The sequence below is a fragment of the Manis pentadactyla genome, chromosome 1 (assembly GCF_030020395.1).
Source record: "Manis pentadactyla isolate mManPen7 chromosome 1, mManPen7.hap1, whole genome shotgun sequence".
NCBI classification, from domain to species: domain Eukaryota; kingdom Metazoa; phylum Chordata; class Mammalia; order Pholidota; family Manidae; genus Manis; species Manis pentadactyla.
The window spans coordinates 211,091,501-211,107,801 of record NC_080019.1 but is presented as its reverse complement, the minus strand read 5'-3'; the positions used below and the strand labels follow the sequence as shown (position 1 = coordinate 211,107,801).

At 41.0% G+C, this 16,301-nt stretch overlaps 1 protein-coding gene across 3 annotated transcripts in view; it reads right to left on the bottom strand.

The window, feature by feature from the left end:
* SUMF1 (sulfatase modifying factor 1) overlaps positions 1–16,301 on the bottom strand; it is a 92,472-nt gene that overhangs the window by 35,599 nt on the left and 40,572 nt on the right. For all 3 annotated transcript variants that reach the window (XM_036878373.2, XM_036878374.2, XM_036878372.2), the window contains exons 4-6: positions 6,802–6,884; positions 4,740–4,862; positions 3,861–3,975 (exon numbers count right to left, since the gene is read on the bottom strand). In XM_036878373.2, the coding sequence (XP_036734268.2) occupies positions 3,861–3,975; positions 4,740–4,862; positions 6,802–6,884 (321 nt within the window). The remainder of the gene's footprint in view (positions 1–3,860; positions 3,976–4,739; positions 4,863–6,801; positions 6,885–16,301) is intronic.

Below are 16,301 nucleotides of genomic sequence, written 5' to 3'. Positions count from 1 at the left end.
AATAGCAAGTTATCTTTGGGATTTTTTTTTTCTCATATTAATGAAGTAGGACTAAAGGAATGAATAAATTAAAATTCATTTCTATTTGGCTTCAGAAGGTTTCAGGTTGACACATGAATATGGAAACATGTGATACTTGGGCAATTCAGAACACTTCAATCACAGTTATGAAGCTACTCCAAAAAGAACGTAATCCGCATGAGCTGCAAAGCTGAAAAATTCTACCACTTGCTTCCATACTCAGCGTTCATTATGGAAACTGCAGTCCTTACCCATGGCTTCATTCAGTAATTCCATGCATGTCAACTGAAGGCAGAAGGGTTCAGTGACTTCAGAAGTCAAAGAGCTTAAAGATAAAGGAAAGAGGAATATGCCAAAAACAAAAAATCCCATTCTAAAAGGCAGAGTGGGATGAGTAGGGAGGGAGACACCTCCTCACAAAGATAGAGGAGCTGTCTCCCTGGGACTGAGGTCAGAGTTTAAGGGTCAGAAAGACAATAGAGGAGGAGAGGCCACAGGTATAACCTGTTCTTTCAAGAATTCAGAGAGGATCACGAAGCTGGAGTAACAGTAGGATGGAGTAGGAAGGGAGAGAAGAGAATGACCTGTTTCAGGGAGGAAAGGGAAGGAACCAGGGCACAAGAGCAATCGTGAGATGAAGGAGACATTCTGGAGGCAGGAATCGTTCTGCAGGCTTACAGAACACAAAAGCGGAGGAGGTTCACCAGTCAGTGTACCTGAGGGGCCTTTCTACGTGCCAACACTCAGTGCTGTTGGGCAAGCAATTTTACCTATCTGGTGCTATTAAACAATAAGATGAGGTAGTATCTACTCAAAGGTCTGGGGTTTTTTCTCCCAAATAATTTGATGCTTTATTGAGGTAAAATCTGGAGGTCAGTGCCCCAAAATTACAACATGAGAGTGCACCACTAAGGACAAGAAACACTTTAACTGCTCATTGTTATGTTAACTGCACAAACCAAAGCTTCCTTTCAGAAACCTCGAAAGAAAACAAATGTATATGAAAATACTTCAAACATGCTTATTTTCAGGTGAATGAACTGACGGACATTAAAACCAAAACAAACTAATAACTGTGTAACAGCAGCCTTGCAAAATATAAATCCAATTCTTTAGGTTCACTGTAGTCAGAACAGTTTGCTCAATTTAAAATCAGAGCAAAAATAATAAAACAGTACATGAGAGAGCTGTTCCATTGTAGTCCATGCCATCACTAAAGTTAAATTTCTGCTCTCAACTGACCAGAGCATGTGGACACAACAGGACAGCTAAGTTGGACGGGAGATAACTCTCTGGGTAAACAGTCCCAATTTAAAGACACAGGTCTCATTAAGTCTCATTCCAAACATGGGTGGAAGTTGCCTCTCTCCAACTTGCTTCTTTCTCCTTAGGTCCTGCTTCTCAAACTGGTTCTTCAAGGGCTCCTAGTAACTGTTCTAATTTTGTCTTAGGACTTCCAAGGCAATTTCCTCAGGGAAGTTCTGCTGAATATATTCCAAGGAAACATATGCCGAACTCCCAGTTTAATGTTCCAACTCTAAACATCTATAAAGTGTCCTTACTTCATATGGAACTTTGTGTTTTCTGAAAGGTGCACTGACTTGAGAATAAATGACTGTTTTCTTTAAATTGTGATAGGAAACGATAGCAGTAAGCACTGTAAAAGATTTCCAACTGTCCAATACAACCTTCCCGGCCTTTTACTAAAACTGGCAGGCGCCTCTATCATTTGTCGGTCCATCAGAAGCCCACACCTAAGGCTCCGAGAGTCACCGCAGTGGCCCTACTTCTCCCAGCCTGGCATCCTTGAGGGGCATCATGGAGGAAACCCTTCTCATGCCAGTCTCTCCCCGGTGTCCACTGCCAAAAAGGCTGCGTCCAACACCATTCACAGTCAGAGTTAGTGCATTATGGGTGAGCTGTCACACAGTCCTTGGCAGTGTGCAACACGTGGAGGGCCGCTGTCCTGCTGTCTGCATCAACACCTTCCCTGGGGCTCATGAGCCCCCTCCTCAGAAACCTTATCTGATAATCCTGTCACCCTGCAGTGTCAGTTGTACCGACCAAAAGTGGCCCATGAGGCATGGGCTGGGCTTCTTGCCCACGTAAAGATTGAAAAAAGGTTGAGGTCCTCCAGTCCCTAAGACTTCTACTCACTCATGTTACTGAATAAAACTATTTGCCTGCAAGAGCAACAGATATCCTGAAGGAAACTTCAGAGGAACCAACTATTAAATGGTCTGATGAATCTTTTCCCTCTATTGAATAAATGCACCCATTTCTTACTGGTTTGAGTTGGTTCCTTTAACGTATCTTCACTCACATACATGGAATTTTATATGCACACACATATGTACTCTTTTACCTATTTAAGGGCTATATATTCTCATGCAATCCATCTTTTACATTAATTCTGCAAAAAATAAAACTGTAATGCTTTACCTATTATTGATGAAAATATTTTATAAATTTCTACCAGGTCGAAGGTCTCACTCTTCTTTTGCAAAATTGTCAAGGTCCTTCTCTCGTTTATTATTTCAGCTGAAATTTTGGAATCATTTAGTCATGTTCCAAATGACATATCTGTGTTACATTTATAAATAAATTATGGAAGAATTATTTTTGTGTGAAACAAAAATACAAAATTTTTTTTTAAACGACAACTGTTTGAAAGATTGTTGAAAGAAAATTATTCCTTGTAACAACAAATCCAGGCAGGTGCTATTTCCCTACCACAAGATTTCTTTCCTCGCTGTGTTAAAAGAAAATGAAATGTTTTGACCACTGCTTCATTAGTTTATGATTTTGCCAGCAAAAGAACAGTGAGAAAGAAACTTTTGCACACTCTAGGAGAGAAACATGTCACACACATTCTGGAAAACAATTTGGCCATATTATCTAAAACACCAAGAAAGTTTTCTAGTCTTTTGCTCATTAATTTCACTGCTGGGAAGCTATCATAAAAACATCATCAGAGATACAATATTTTATGCACAAGATGCTCCCTGTACTGTTTAGCAAAGCAACAGACAAAACCTAAATTTGCAACCATAATAGGTAAATGAATTAGCACTAATCCAAATGATGGGTTGTCCAGATGCTAACAGAGAATGTATTTGGGAAGAACTGATAAAATGTTCCTCCTACTAAACAGGTAAAAACAGTAGCATTTTAAATACTGCATTGAGGAGGACCCAAAAGCAGTCTATAAAAAATACATAGGTGCATACACAGGAAACACATATGCTGGCATATACGGTAGTTAAGAGCATGAGCTTTGGAAACAAATGGACCTAGTTCAAATTCTGCCTGTGCTGCTTTCCAGCTGTGTCACCTTGGGCAAGTTGATTAGCCTCTCTGTGCCTGGGAATGCTCTCCTAGAAAATGGAGTTAACAGTACCTACCTTACAGAGTTGAACTGACATTAAACGAGATAATTCATACAAATGGCTTAGCACCATGTCTGACACACTGCAAGCTCTCACTAACTTCTAGCCATTATTAGCATCATTAACAGAGAAAACGAGTGGGGAAAAAAATGCACCAAAATGCTACCAGGTGTTAGTTCTGGGTAATAGGATTTTAGGTCTTTTTAATTTTCTCCTTTACATTTTTCCTGTTTTTCCAAAGTTTCTATAATAAGTGTCATGGAATCAGAAAGAAAAATGTGTTATAAAAAAGAGCATTTGATTAATTATTAGTATTTGCTATGTGCAGGAGTGGATGAATCCAGGAAGCGGCAACATGTTGGTGAGAGAGTGAGCAATGCCTTTCAGCCATTTCTGCTCAGTTCTCAGGTCCCAGGGGCTGCTGCCTCCTTAGGAAGTCTCGCTACTCACAGGCGCAGTTCCTCGGAAGCCATCCTCTCCAGTGTTGGTCACAGGAAACTCGCCCTGCCAGATGTTGGCATAATGTTGGCCTTTCGGCTGCAGTTTGTTGCCCCAGGGGAAAAGCCTGTCAGAAGAGACACAGGCATCAGCCTGTCAAACAGGCACAGGCTTCTGGGTTAAAGTCAAGAGAAGGAATGCAATGAAAGAGAGGACATTGCTGGCTTGTTCTGAGTGAGCTGTTTTTTAAAAATTGAAACATATAAACAAATAAAGCTTTTAGTCAGAATTTTTTCTCTGTGACATCTGCATAACTAGTTCCTGTCAAGTTCACAACAACCTAAGTCTCTTCCAAGTACTCAGAAGGCCTGAATATAAATCACACAACTAAAAGAAGGGCTTCTAGAAGGCTGGGAAAGTAGACATCATTCTGGACTTATATGGTAGCATGATCAGGCACCACTGTACCACACTTTTTTATAAAGCCTTTGCTATTTTAAGGAGCCTTTCCTAGAAGATGTGACTCGAACACGAATTTTCTGTCTCTAGGCTCTAGAAGAGAAATACTGCTGTTTCAGGAGATGGCTAAAAGAAGAAATTGTAAAAGCAAGGTCGGCTGCCAAGAGGTTCTGAGGAGGACTAAGTAACGCCAGAGAGGCTGCGTTGCTGGAGAACTGTGGGGCTGCAGGGAACCCACTTCACCAGATACTTGGCTTTGAGGGGCTGTGAGGGGTTGATGACCCATGCATCTGTGTCGCCTATGTAACAACGACAATAAGGAAAGCCCCGTAAGAGTTGTTGCTGTTTTGAATCAACGTTCTAGCCAAAGTAAGACCCACAGATGTACAGAAAGGTCAACATACTGTTAGGCAAGCTGAGACCCTCCAGTACCTATTCTGCAGGCCTCCTCGACAGCTGTATTCCCACTCAGCTTCCGTGGGCAACCGCTTTCCCGCCCATGTGCAGAAGGCAACGGCATCATTCCAGGAGACGTGGAGAACCGGGTGATTGGGCCTGGGGAGGAGAGAGACAGAGTGAATGGGGCACGAACTGGAAAAGCAAACAGGAATCAGCTTCAGCAAAGTGCCTGTAATCACCCAGCTTTCAATCCGAGGCACTGAGCGGGTCCTGGTCCCCAACTCAAGCCCCAGCCCCAGATAACAGCACATCTGTAATCTCCCACCATAGGTTCCCGCCATCCCAGGCTCCCAAATGGGTTATAAATGCTCCTGGAAATAGACTTAAAACATTTCTTCACTTTGCAGTTTAGGCTTCAACCGCCCCCCCAGAGTGTCGCTTGGCACAGGAGACATGGACGTGCACTGCCCACGTCCGTCTTTAAGGAAGGAGTGCTGCTCCAGCTCCTGGGAGGGCTGTCAGAAGAGGCTACCAGCTGTTGGCTCCTTTGGGGTTTCCCAGAGCTGTGCAGAGCCACCAGTGGCTACCCAGGCAGGGCCACAAAGGCCCACCCACTTTGGCCTACCACAGCTCAACCCTCCAGGCCATACATAGCCCAGAGCCCCCTGTGGGGCTGGCCAGGACTTCTTGGGCCTGCACTATAGTCTTGGTTTCCCCCTTCTTCCCAGTTCTGCTTCCTCCCCCTCCCTCTCACAGGTGTGGATCCCTAATAAATATTCTCTACGCCAAGCTCTATCTCTGCACACATTTTCAGAAAACCCACCCTGTGACATTTAGCTGTAAGCTTTGCATCTTTCTGTTACAGATTAGCCAGCTGTATTTGTCTCACTCCAGCAGATTCCAAGTAAGTCCTTTTTTTTCTGAGGGTACAGAGGGTTAAGGAAGGTCAGGGGGAAAGTTGAGGATGAGGGGATGACATCATCCTCAGCTTTAACAGCACCCCATAACTTTAATTACCTGTTCACTCTCTTTCCAGTGGAACTACACCTTCTGGTCCATCCCTTAAACATCTTTGAATTCCCTGTAGTAATTACAACATGGCTTCCATGTATTCTTTCAACAAATGTTTACTGAGTATCTACTGTGTACCAGTCACTTTTTTAGACTCAGTCAGTGGAATGAAATATATTCTCTGAGTTTTCCTTCTTCCCTTAGCTTTTTCTTCTACTATGAAATTCAGGGAAGAAGATATTCATTGGGAACTAAGAGGCCCAGTCAACCTGAGGCAGCCAAGAGTCCTCTGACTTTCCACGTCACAGTATTTCCACCACAGAGACCGCCAACTCAGGCTTTGGAAGATTTCTGACATTTGCCATATATCCCTAAAGCTGAACCTCATGTACTCCCAGCTCACTGACAATGAGGGCAGTAACCAGGAATGCTGTCAAAAATTGAGGCTCAAAAATCCTGTCTGAAAAACTGGGTTAGGAGAACAGTTTTCTTGGGCTGCTGAGATGCTGAGTCCTGCCCCAAACCCTCTTCCATCTCCAGGGCTTAAAGTGCTACTCTATTTTTGCTTGAGATAATTACTTCCTTGCCACCCTGGAGACTCGCTGACCGACTTGCAGCTCTGTGGTTTTTCAGTCAGATGGTGGCTTCAGAGTATGTCGGTCCGGGACTGGAGATAACACATGGCCTAGGCCTGAGCTTCTACAGTGGCCACCTGGCAGGAGACAACTTCTTCCTCCTAAGACAGTCTTCTTCCTCATAATGACCCACTCATGAGACAGAGCGACCAGGCTGCAAAGATTAAACATGTCCTGAGATGTGCAACAGGCCTGTCAATAGGAAGATAATTCTCATCAGGCCAAATAAGGAAGGAAAGAGGCCATTTGTTAAGAGCCTTCTGTGAGCTGGGTGCAGTGTTGGGGTCTTTACATATGTTATTTCCTGCCATCATATTTTCCTACTGACTAACTAGGTTGTCATTCTCACCCTTTTACAGATGAAGGTGCCCACTGTGTTCCTTTTCCACAACACAGAAATCTATTTCGAAATGACATGTGTCAACTGGACAATGATCCACCAACCTCACCTGTGCAGAACGGTAGAGTCGGGCCCTTCTGGGTGTCTCCAGTTAGCGCCTTTAACAGGTAACCACCAGGGAGCAGCTGCAACCTCAGAGCAATGCAGAACAAGCCGAGGTTAGCTATGGCGACTCGAAGAAAACTGACTCGCTACAAGGAATCTCACTCAGGGTCTTCCACTTCCACTTAAGTTACCAAACTAATCCCTTACAAGAAAATCAAAGGTAAAGATTTGTATGTAAATATATCTGTAACAAAGAAGTATTATTTCATATCATAAAGCACCACATTGATTAAATATGTATTTTATATAGTATGTATCTACAATAAATATTTTTAAAAGACCCACTGCTAGCTAATCCTCTATAATCTCTAACAAGTAAAAAGAAAGATGGGGAAAAGGGTCAACCTTACAAATAAGTGCTGAGTTGAAGGTAAACCAAAGTGCTCAGAGATCAAGCTTAAAGCACAGGGTAAAAGTTGGAGTGGATTTTCAAAGACCCTGGTCCAAATTTCTAGCCTAACATCTGCTGTGTGGCTCTGGGCAAGTTCGCTATCTGTCTGGCCCCTCAGAATCCTCATCTGTGCAATGGGAGCACGCCCCTGACTCACCAACCTCATACTATAGAGGAGGTCAAATCAGATAGGACTGGGAGGCCCTCTGCCAACTGCGGCCAGGACCTTCACCCCATTATGGTTCCTTAACCCAAATAACAATAGCAGTGACCCTCATTTAGTGACTGGTTGAGAACTTGCTTGGAAACCATGCAAAATGAGATTTTAATCAGGGCTTTGCCACTCACGGTGTGACCCCTGGTAACCTACTGAACCTTCCAAGCCTGATTTCTCATCTGTAGTTGGAGGTAGTAACAGTACCCACCTCACAGGTTATGAGGAGGAAATACACATGTGGGCCTTACAACTATGCCCAGTACTTAACAAGCACTCAGTAAAAGGAGCCAGTCTCTACCATGGCCTCGCTGACAGTCAGAAGGACAGCCACAGCAAGTCATCCCCAGCACTGTCACTGACACTAACTAAAGAATGGAAATTTGCCAATGATGATTCTAATGTAAACTAGAGCAGACTCAAGGTTATCCCACGACCATGTAAAACGTACTCTCAATCGTTTGCATCCTGATGAGCTGGGCTGAGTGTAAGAGGGGGATGTGTTCCCGCTAACAATCACAGCAATCGCTGGGCCACTGTTCTTGTTCTTTTTTTCACATCCACACAATCAAAACATTCACAGTATTCCAACCACGATTTGATGGAAAAAGCCAAATTCTTTCATCTATTTCAACAAAAGAGGCATTATGTCCTTAAGGGATACTGCAAGGTGTTTCATTTTTCAGAGAGCAGGAGAGGTGAAAAGCACGGCTTCTTTCTATTTCAGCTGTGTCCTTGCAGAAACTAATCTGGGGATGTTCTCACTTACTGGACGGCTTGATGTTTAGGTGCCTGTGACAGGTAATTCATTCCATGTCAAGGCAAGACTTGCAGAGAAAGCCCAGCTCATCCCACTCTTGTGTTTCAGTATCATCTCACTCACCCAACTCTACCCTGCCCCCAAGACTGATAAGACAGGCACCAGAAGGTTCTATTCTTAAAAAAAAAAAAAAAGACATGTAGCAAAATGTTAACCTTTGTTAAATCTGGGTGGTAGAAACTAGATATCTGTTTCTCCTGCATCCTTTAGTGTTTTGAAACATTTCATCATTAGTAATTTTTTAAAAACCTAATTATTTATGATTCTACTACTGACTGGCATCTGGGTAGTTTCCAGGTTGGGGCTACTGTGAATAGCAGTATTTCTGTAAACACTCTGAAGAGCTCACAGCTCTTCATATGCATTTCTGCTGCTCGTACACCATGGAGTGGAACTGCGGGATCGTAGGGTAAAACATGCATGCAGCTTTAGGGAAGAGAGCCAAACCCAAGCGTTCAAGGCAAAAGTCCTCCCAGATTTGCTACCCCTTCTTCAAAGGGGACCTGCCCTGGAGGCGGCTTATGCACAGTGGAACCTAGGGCGGCTGCTCCAGGGACCTCTTAGTCGACTGCTTTTTTACTCTTCTTCCCCCTCAATTCATTCTTGTTACAAATATTTACTGAGCACCCACCATCTGCCAGATGCTGACCTTGCTCCTAAAGGGGATCTTCAACCCCCAGGAATCCTCAGAGTATAGTCTAAGACAATTGGTATCCTGATAGCTTTTAAATTATTTCTTTTACATACTTATCATGCATGGTTAATTGCACAAAGTGGGGTACAAAGTGTGAACCTAGTCACCTCACTTTCCTCAAAAATCTTTATAAAACTCAAATTGGGGTGTCCAGGTACCACTTTAGCCACACCAGTGCTATAGTTCTTACTCAATTTCCTCCCCACCACACAAACACCCTTTCTCTCATTCTAGATATTTGCTTTTAATTTCTCCTAGTATCTCTCTTTTCTGAAATATTTCACACTATGTTAGCAACCCATCCAAAAGACTCCACTAGCTTACATGACTTACAGTATGGATCTGTACAATGATTACCTATCTCAGTGATGGTGCAGCAAAAGAGGAAGAACACACTCGCTGAAGCATGGAGAAGGGGACACCAAGATAACACTGTCCTTGTCCAAGGGCCAAAACCTAGTTTTTCCTCCAAAATAAGACCTGAAGTAAGTATGCAAAGATATATATACAACATTAATTAAACATTGCAAAATAACCCATCCTTTGCATTCTCCATCAGAAGGAACACTATACAGTTATCAAAATACACTCCAATATGGTAATATGGATATATTATAAAGATAACCTGTAGAATAGAATACATATTTGATTCTGTTTCTATAAAATATATTCACATGCCCAGGAATGGGTTGTTCTAATTTATCTGAATTCTCTCAGACTTTTTAAGTTCAGTTGGACAATATCCACCATATCATAGATAAGTTTTCACAAATGCCTAAGGTGCCTAACTGGTTTTCTTGGTTTCACTGGAGATGGCTGGTAATTACAGGTATGCTTTGGTTAGGTAACTATATTCCTTTTATGTTAATGTGTGTGCACAATTTAATTAGTAGTTTAAAACCTATCCATGCTGAAGTTACTCTACAAGAAGATATGTCAAAGAAATAATCAATCTTCCCAGGTTTTCTTCTGCCTGCTACTTCTATAGCTTTTCTTCTTCCTACCTAATCATAACCTTTAAATAGAACTCGTGCCACATGTCGAATTTACCGAGTATCATAATTCTTCCAAGTGGTAAAGACACCTCAAGACAAATGCTGGACATAGAAGCCACAGGGCATAAATATGCAAAGAAGTAAAAAGCTAACCTCTTCAAACAATAAGGCTTCTCTCTCACTTACCAACTTAACATTTCCCTGTATGGCCCCAGAAGATGACTGGTTAGCCAGAGACGGGTAAGATTCCTCAAGGGAGGAACAACCTAAGACAGGCACAGTCGCAGGGGGCCATCTGGTGAGAAAATGGGGAGCAGCAGAGGTGAGGCTTAGAACCTCCCCCCTCATGTTCTGAGAGAAATCTTCTGCATACATGGATGTTTATTGCCCTCGTCTAGCTCGGATTAACACATAGTCTACAGGCACACACCTGATCATCTACATTTGCTCTCTTACAACACTAAACTCTGTTTTCTACCTTTATCTCATATCTACCTACCACTTCAGCATTTTATTAAAAATAATAATAATAGTGTCAAAGAAATAATCAATCTTCCCATGTTTTCTCCCGCCTCCTACTTCTATAGCTTTTCTTCTTCCTTCCTAATTACAACGAATTCTTAAATAGAATTCGTGCCTCATATCAAATTTACCGAGTATCATAACTCCTCCAAGTGGTAAAGATACCTCAAGACAAATGCTGGGCATAGAAGCCACAGGGCATAAATATGCAAAGAAATAAAAAGCTAACCATTTCAAACAATAAGGCTTCTCTCTCACTTACCAACTTAACATTTCCCTGTATGGCCCCGGAAGATGACTGGTTAGCCAGAGACGGGTAAGATTCCTCAAGGGAGGAACAACCTAAGACAGGCACAGTCGCAGGGGGGTCATCAGGTGAGAAATTGGGGATCAACAGAGGTGAGGCTTAGAACCTCACCCTCCCTGTTCTGAGAGAAATCTTCTGCATATGTGGATGTTTTATTGCCCTTGTCTAGCTTGGATTAACACATAGTCTACAGGCACACACCTGATCATCTACATTTGCTCTCTTACAACACTGAACTATGTTTTCTACCTTTATGTTGTATCTACCTACCACTTCAGCATTTTATTAAAAATAATAAAGAGAGAAATGTGGTATCCACATATAAATCAAGTATAAAAATCAAATGTGTATTCATATTTGAACTGACTGTTTATAGTTCATAATGCATGAGCAAAACCAAAAGTTTCTGTGATGACTGCCCTTGTACTGTTCACCATGTAACTTATTCACTATGTAAGAATTTGTTCTCCATGTAAGAACTTGTTCGTTATGCTTCAGAAGATTGGAGACTGACGAAAATTAGGCTTGGGGTGGATTAATGATTGTGCATTGAGCATTGACTCCCCTATACAGAATTTTATGGTTGTTAACAACCATTTGATCAATAAATATGAGAGATGCCCTAACAACAACAACCAAAAAAAAGTACACACTTCCAATTGTAAAATAAATAAGTAACCGGGATGTAATGTATAGCATAAGGAATATAGTCAAAATATTGTAACAACTTGGTATGGTGATAGCTGGTACCTAGAATTATCATGTATATAAATGTTGAATCACTGTGTTGTACACCTGAAACTAATGTAATGTAATACTGTGTGTCAACTACCCTTCAATAAAAAATAATTATCTAAAAAAAAAAAAAAATGGTTTGCAGTTGTACACCTGAAACTAATGTAATACTGTGTGTCAACTACCCTTCAATAAAAAATAATTATCTAAAATAAAAAAATAAATAAAATAAAATAAAAAAAATAAAAAAATAAAAAAAATAATAATAATAGAGAAATGTGGTATCCACATATAAATCAAGTTTAAAAATCAAATGTGTATTCATATTTGAACTGTTTATAGTTCATAATGCATGAACAAAACCGAAAGCTTCTGTGATGACTGCCCTTGCACTGTTCACCATGTAACTTATTCACTATGTAAGAATTTGTACTCCATGTAAGAATTTGTTCGTTATGCATCAGAAGATTGGAGACTGACGAAAATTAGGCTTGGGGTGGATTAATGATTGTGCATTGAGTATTGACCCCCCTATACAGAAATTTATTGTTGTTAACAACTATTTGATCAATAAATATGAGAGATGCCCTCACACACACACACACACACACAAATATATATATATATATATATATATATATATATATATAAACAGACTTCCAATTGTAAAATAAATAAGTAACCGGGATGTAATGTATATCATAAGGAATATAGTCAAAATATTGTAACAACTTGGTATGGTGATAGCTGGTACCTAGAATTATCATGTATATAAATGTTGAATCACTGTGTTGTACACCTGAAACTAATGTAATGTAATACTGTTGTCAACTACCCTTCAATTAAAAAAAAATATATATATATATATATATATATATATATATATATATATATATATATATTCACATGAATGAATGTTAGTATGATCACAAGAAAAGAGTCTGGAAGAATATACTTGCACTTAACAGGGATTGTGGACTCGGAAAGGAAATATTATAGTTTTTTGAATGAGCATATGTTACTACAATAGGATTTCTCAACACCAGCACTGCTGACATATTAGGCCAGACAATTCCTTGTTATAGGGGAGAGCTTGTGCATTGTAGGTGGCTCAGCAGCAATCCTGACCTCTCCCGACTAGATGCCAGTAGCTACCTTCCCTAACCCAATTGCAGCAACCAAAAATGTCTCCAGACATTGCCAAACGTCCCCTAGGCGGATCAAAATAACCCACTGCACTAAGATTTAAAAAAAAAAATGACTGTTGTAGCTCCAAGGGGAAGAGTGTTCCAGGCCCAGGGCAAATCCCCCTATGAAACCGGTAAACCAAAATAAGTCAAGGGAAAGGAGGATAGGTTGGGAGAAACCATTTTTATTGCTCACAGCTTACTCAAACTCACTAGCTGGGCCCAGCCCCGGCCTTCTCCTCTGGCCACCACTGGTGCTCTGCTCCCCCCACCACCACCCAACATCCGTGCTCTCTACTTCCTACCAACCCCTTCAGGGAGTAGCACCGTTGGTGGGTCCTTGGTGACTGGCAGATGCCAGACCAATTACGTACCAGGAATGGAGGCGAGGAAAGAATGGCCGTTATCTCTCCACCCCTTGCCCTGGAGGCTGTGGGACATTGCAGTGGTAAACACCTATTGATATGTAAATGGACTAAGGCCAGTTGGGAGATTCTGGAAATTCTGCCATTTACCCACAACTGTTCTCCTTAAATGTTAATTTATAGTTCATAATGGCGTGGTAGTTAAGGGCATCCAATGCCAGAGCCAGGCTGCCTGAGTTTAAACAACGCTCCTTTACAAACTGTATGACCTTGGGCTCCTTAGGCCTCAGTTTCCTCATCTGTAAAATGGGGATAATAATACTGCTATCCATCCCTTGGGTTGTTGTGAGGAATAAATAAGGAAATATATGTAAAGAGCTTGGAACAGTTGGTACACAGTAAGAACTACACCATGTTGGCTATCATTATTACTATTACTCATTTACATTACTGCATGTTGCAAACTTCTCTTAGAACTTTGAAAGAATATATATTCTAATGAGTGAAAATCCACCCCCAATACTTTTTTAGCATGAGCCCCAGCCACCTGCTAATTAAACCCTTTCAGAATACAAAGAGGCTGAGAAAAATGTTAGAACATGTGTCATTCCCAAAGAATTCTCAAGAAGAGTATGTAGTTGTCTTCCATCACAGTCCTGATGAGAATCATCTACACATGAATGAACCCATTCCCTGAAGCAAGTGGCACCCTGACAGCTGGATGGAGGGAGTGTGTGAGGGTTAACTGGAATGCAGGAGGAATCCATTCACCAAGACCCAAACTAAATGAAGCCTGGGGCCTGTGAGAGTACCATACCACAGGCCTGTCTGTGAGCAAGACCCTCAGTCCCCACTCTAACAGTCAGACACACTCAGCAACGATTTCCCCACCTCACACATGAAGAAAAAAGGACAAGTAATGAAAGTCATCCCATGACAGAGGACTGATGAAATCAGAGGTGGGACATTATTCATCCTAGACAAGTTGCCTTGGGAAAGCCATGCTGTTTTCTGGCCAAATTTATGGCAAATCCCACCATATGTCAGCAGATGCTTTTCTCTTCCAAATGTCACTCTTAATGCCATGTTCTAAAAAACTTTTTCTTGAACTCCTGGTCATGCCTTGAAAATAAATGATATTCTACTGTGTTTAAGAATTTATAAAATACTAAATATTTGAGAGTCATATATGAGCTAGTTAGTCAAGGTCAGACTATGACATCTCCAAATTCCTTTTCTTAAATAGGAACAGCCTCCAGGAGTGTTGTTTACAGATTAGCAGCCGCAGCATGAATGGACTGGCATCTAAGCCTCATCCTAAAAAGAGAGAAACTTTTTTGGAAATGGGTGCCCATCTACACATTTTGTGTTCAAATAAGACACTTCCAGAATCACAGTGCTTCCTTGTATCAGGGGGAAAAAGGACTTTGACTTGACCTATTTCTTGTCAACCATCTCCATAGCAACTGTCTTGGGTTTAAGTTGAAACAGCTGTACTAGACAGCCAGACACCAATTACAATGTAAATAGGATCCACGTGAGTATTCATGTCCCCTTGAGAAATGGTCTTGTGAGAGCAAAGTCAGTTTTTTCTCACCTCTCCCTGGGGACGTAACCAGACTTGTAGTAACTCTCAAAGAAAAGAAAGGGGAGGATAGCAAAAGTGCCTTTATTCTTGTCGGAGATGGTAAATTATGCTTCTTATATACACACAGACTAAAATAAAGTCAGCAGCACAGGAAAGAGAGAGATAAAGCACTGTGTAATTATTCATATTCAAGTGTAAAGACATCAAGTTCACAACTTTAAAACCATTCTCAGAAAAATTAAATGCATTTAGACATGCAAATTAAAAAGATGGACGTTTCCTGAAATGTGGTGTAAACATGACAATTACCCCTATAAAAACAGCCTGGGAGAATATTTTCAACTGGCACCAGTGAACAATGAGAAATTGCAGATCTGTTCAAATTCATGAAGTATAAATAAAACTGGAGGAAAATCTAACAAGTGAAGGAATTCAATGGAATCAAAAGCACACAGTGAGTAAAATCTCTTGTTTCAGCACCCAGTGCAAATGTTGGAAGTAGAAAACTGGGCTTAAATAGAGTAAAAACAGAGTCATTAAAATAGATAAGTAGTTAACTCTGACAGTTTATTTCGAATTAAATCCTAAATCAGGTACCTTGACTACTTAATAGAATGCATGCTTTTCCCAACAGAGTACAAATATTTGTGAAATTTAAAGCAGACCCGAAATGTGTCAATACCTTTTGCTTCAGTTCTTAGTGAAATTACTCATGCTGGGCTACACTGCATTGCTAAGGCACTAACCAGGATGCTCTAAACATTCATTACATGTCCTTCAACTCACAGCTGCAGACTTTCAATTCATAACTACTATCCAAGCAACTCCCAGTGACTGTTCCCCAACAGTTTTCTACAAGATGTTAGTAGTTACAAGGAGGACAAAACGAGTTTTGAAAAGTAGTTAGGAAAGAAATGGGTTAATCAAAATAAAACTAGGGTTTTTTTATTGCAGAACTTTTCAAAATCTTTAAACAGCTAACATAATGTGTAGTTAAATTTTAAATAAGGGTATAGAGTATGCACCAGAGTCAAGTAGTTAGCCAAATTGTTAGTGGGCTCCAAACCTGGCTCTTCTACTACTTACAAACTATGTGACATTGGACAAATTACTAAACCTCTCTGAGACCTGGTTTCATCAATCACTAAAATTAGTATACTAAGAGAACTTATCTAGTAGGCTTGCTGTGGCTATTTAGAATAACAAGCATTCAGTAAATAGGTATGTATATGTGGGTGTTGATACTTTACTAGAAATCTACAGGACCAATTCACAATGCCATTCATTCCTTCACTTATTCATTCAATAAACTTTCAATGAACATCTGCCTTTTGCCAGCCCTGTACTAGGTCCTGGGCATGCAGAAGCAAAACATACAATCCAGGGGTGAAGACAGACAAATAAGCACATGGTTTCAACACTGCACTAAGTACTGAGGCCAAGATGAGCTCAGTTAGCTATGGAACCCAAGGAAGGGCACCCAACCAAATTCAGAGGTGCTGCTCTGCAAATGCTTCCTGAGGAAGTGAGCAGGAGGGGCAGGGAGGCAGAGTTGGGGTGGGTAAGATGGCCACTTAGGAGGCCACCTGGATTATAAGCATACTTCACTTACTTCAGAAAAGCTGG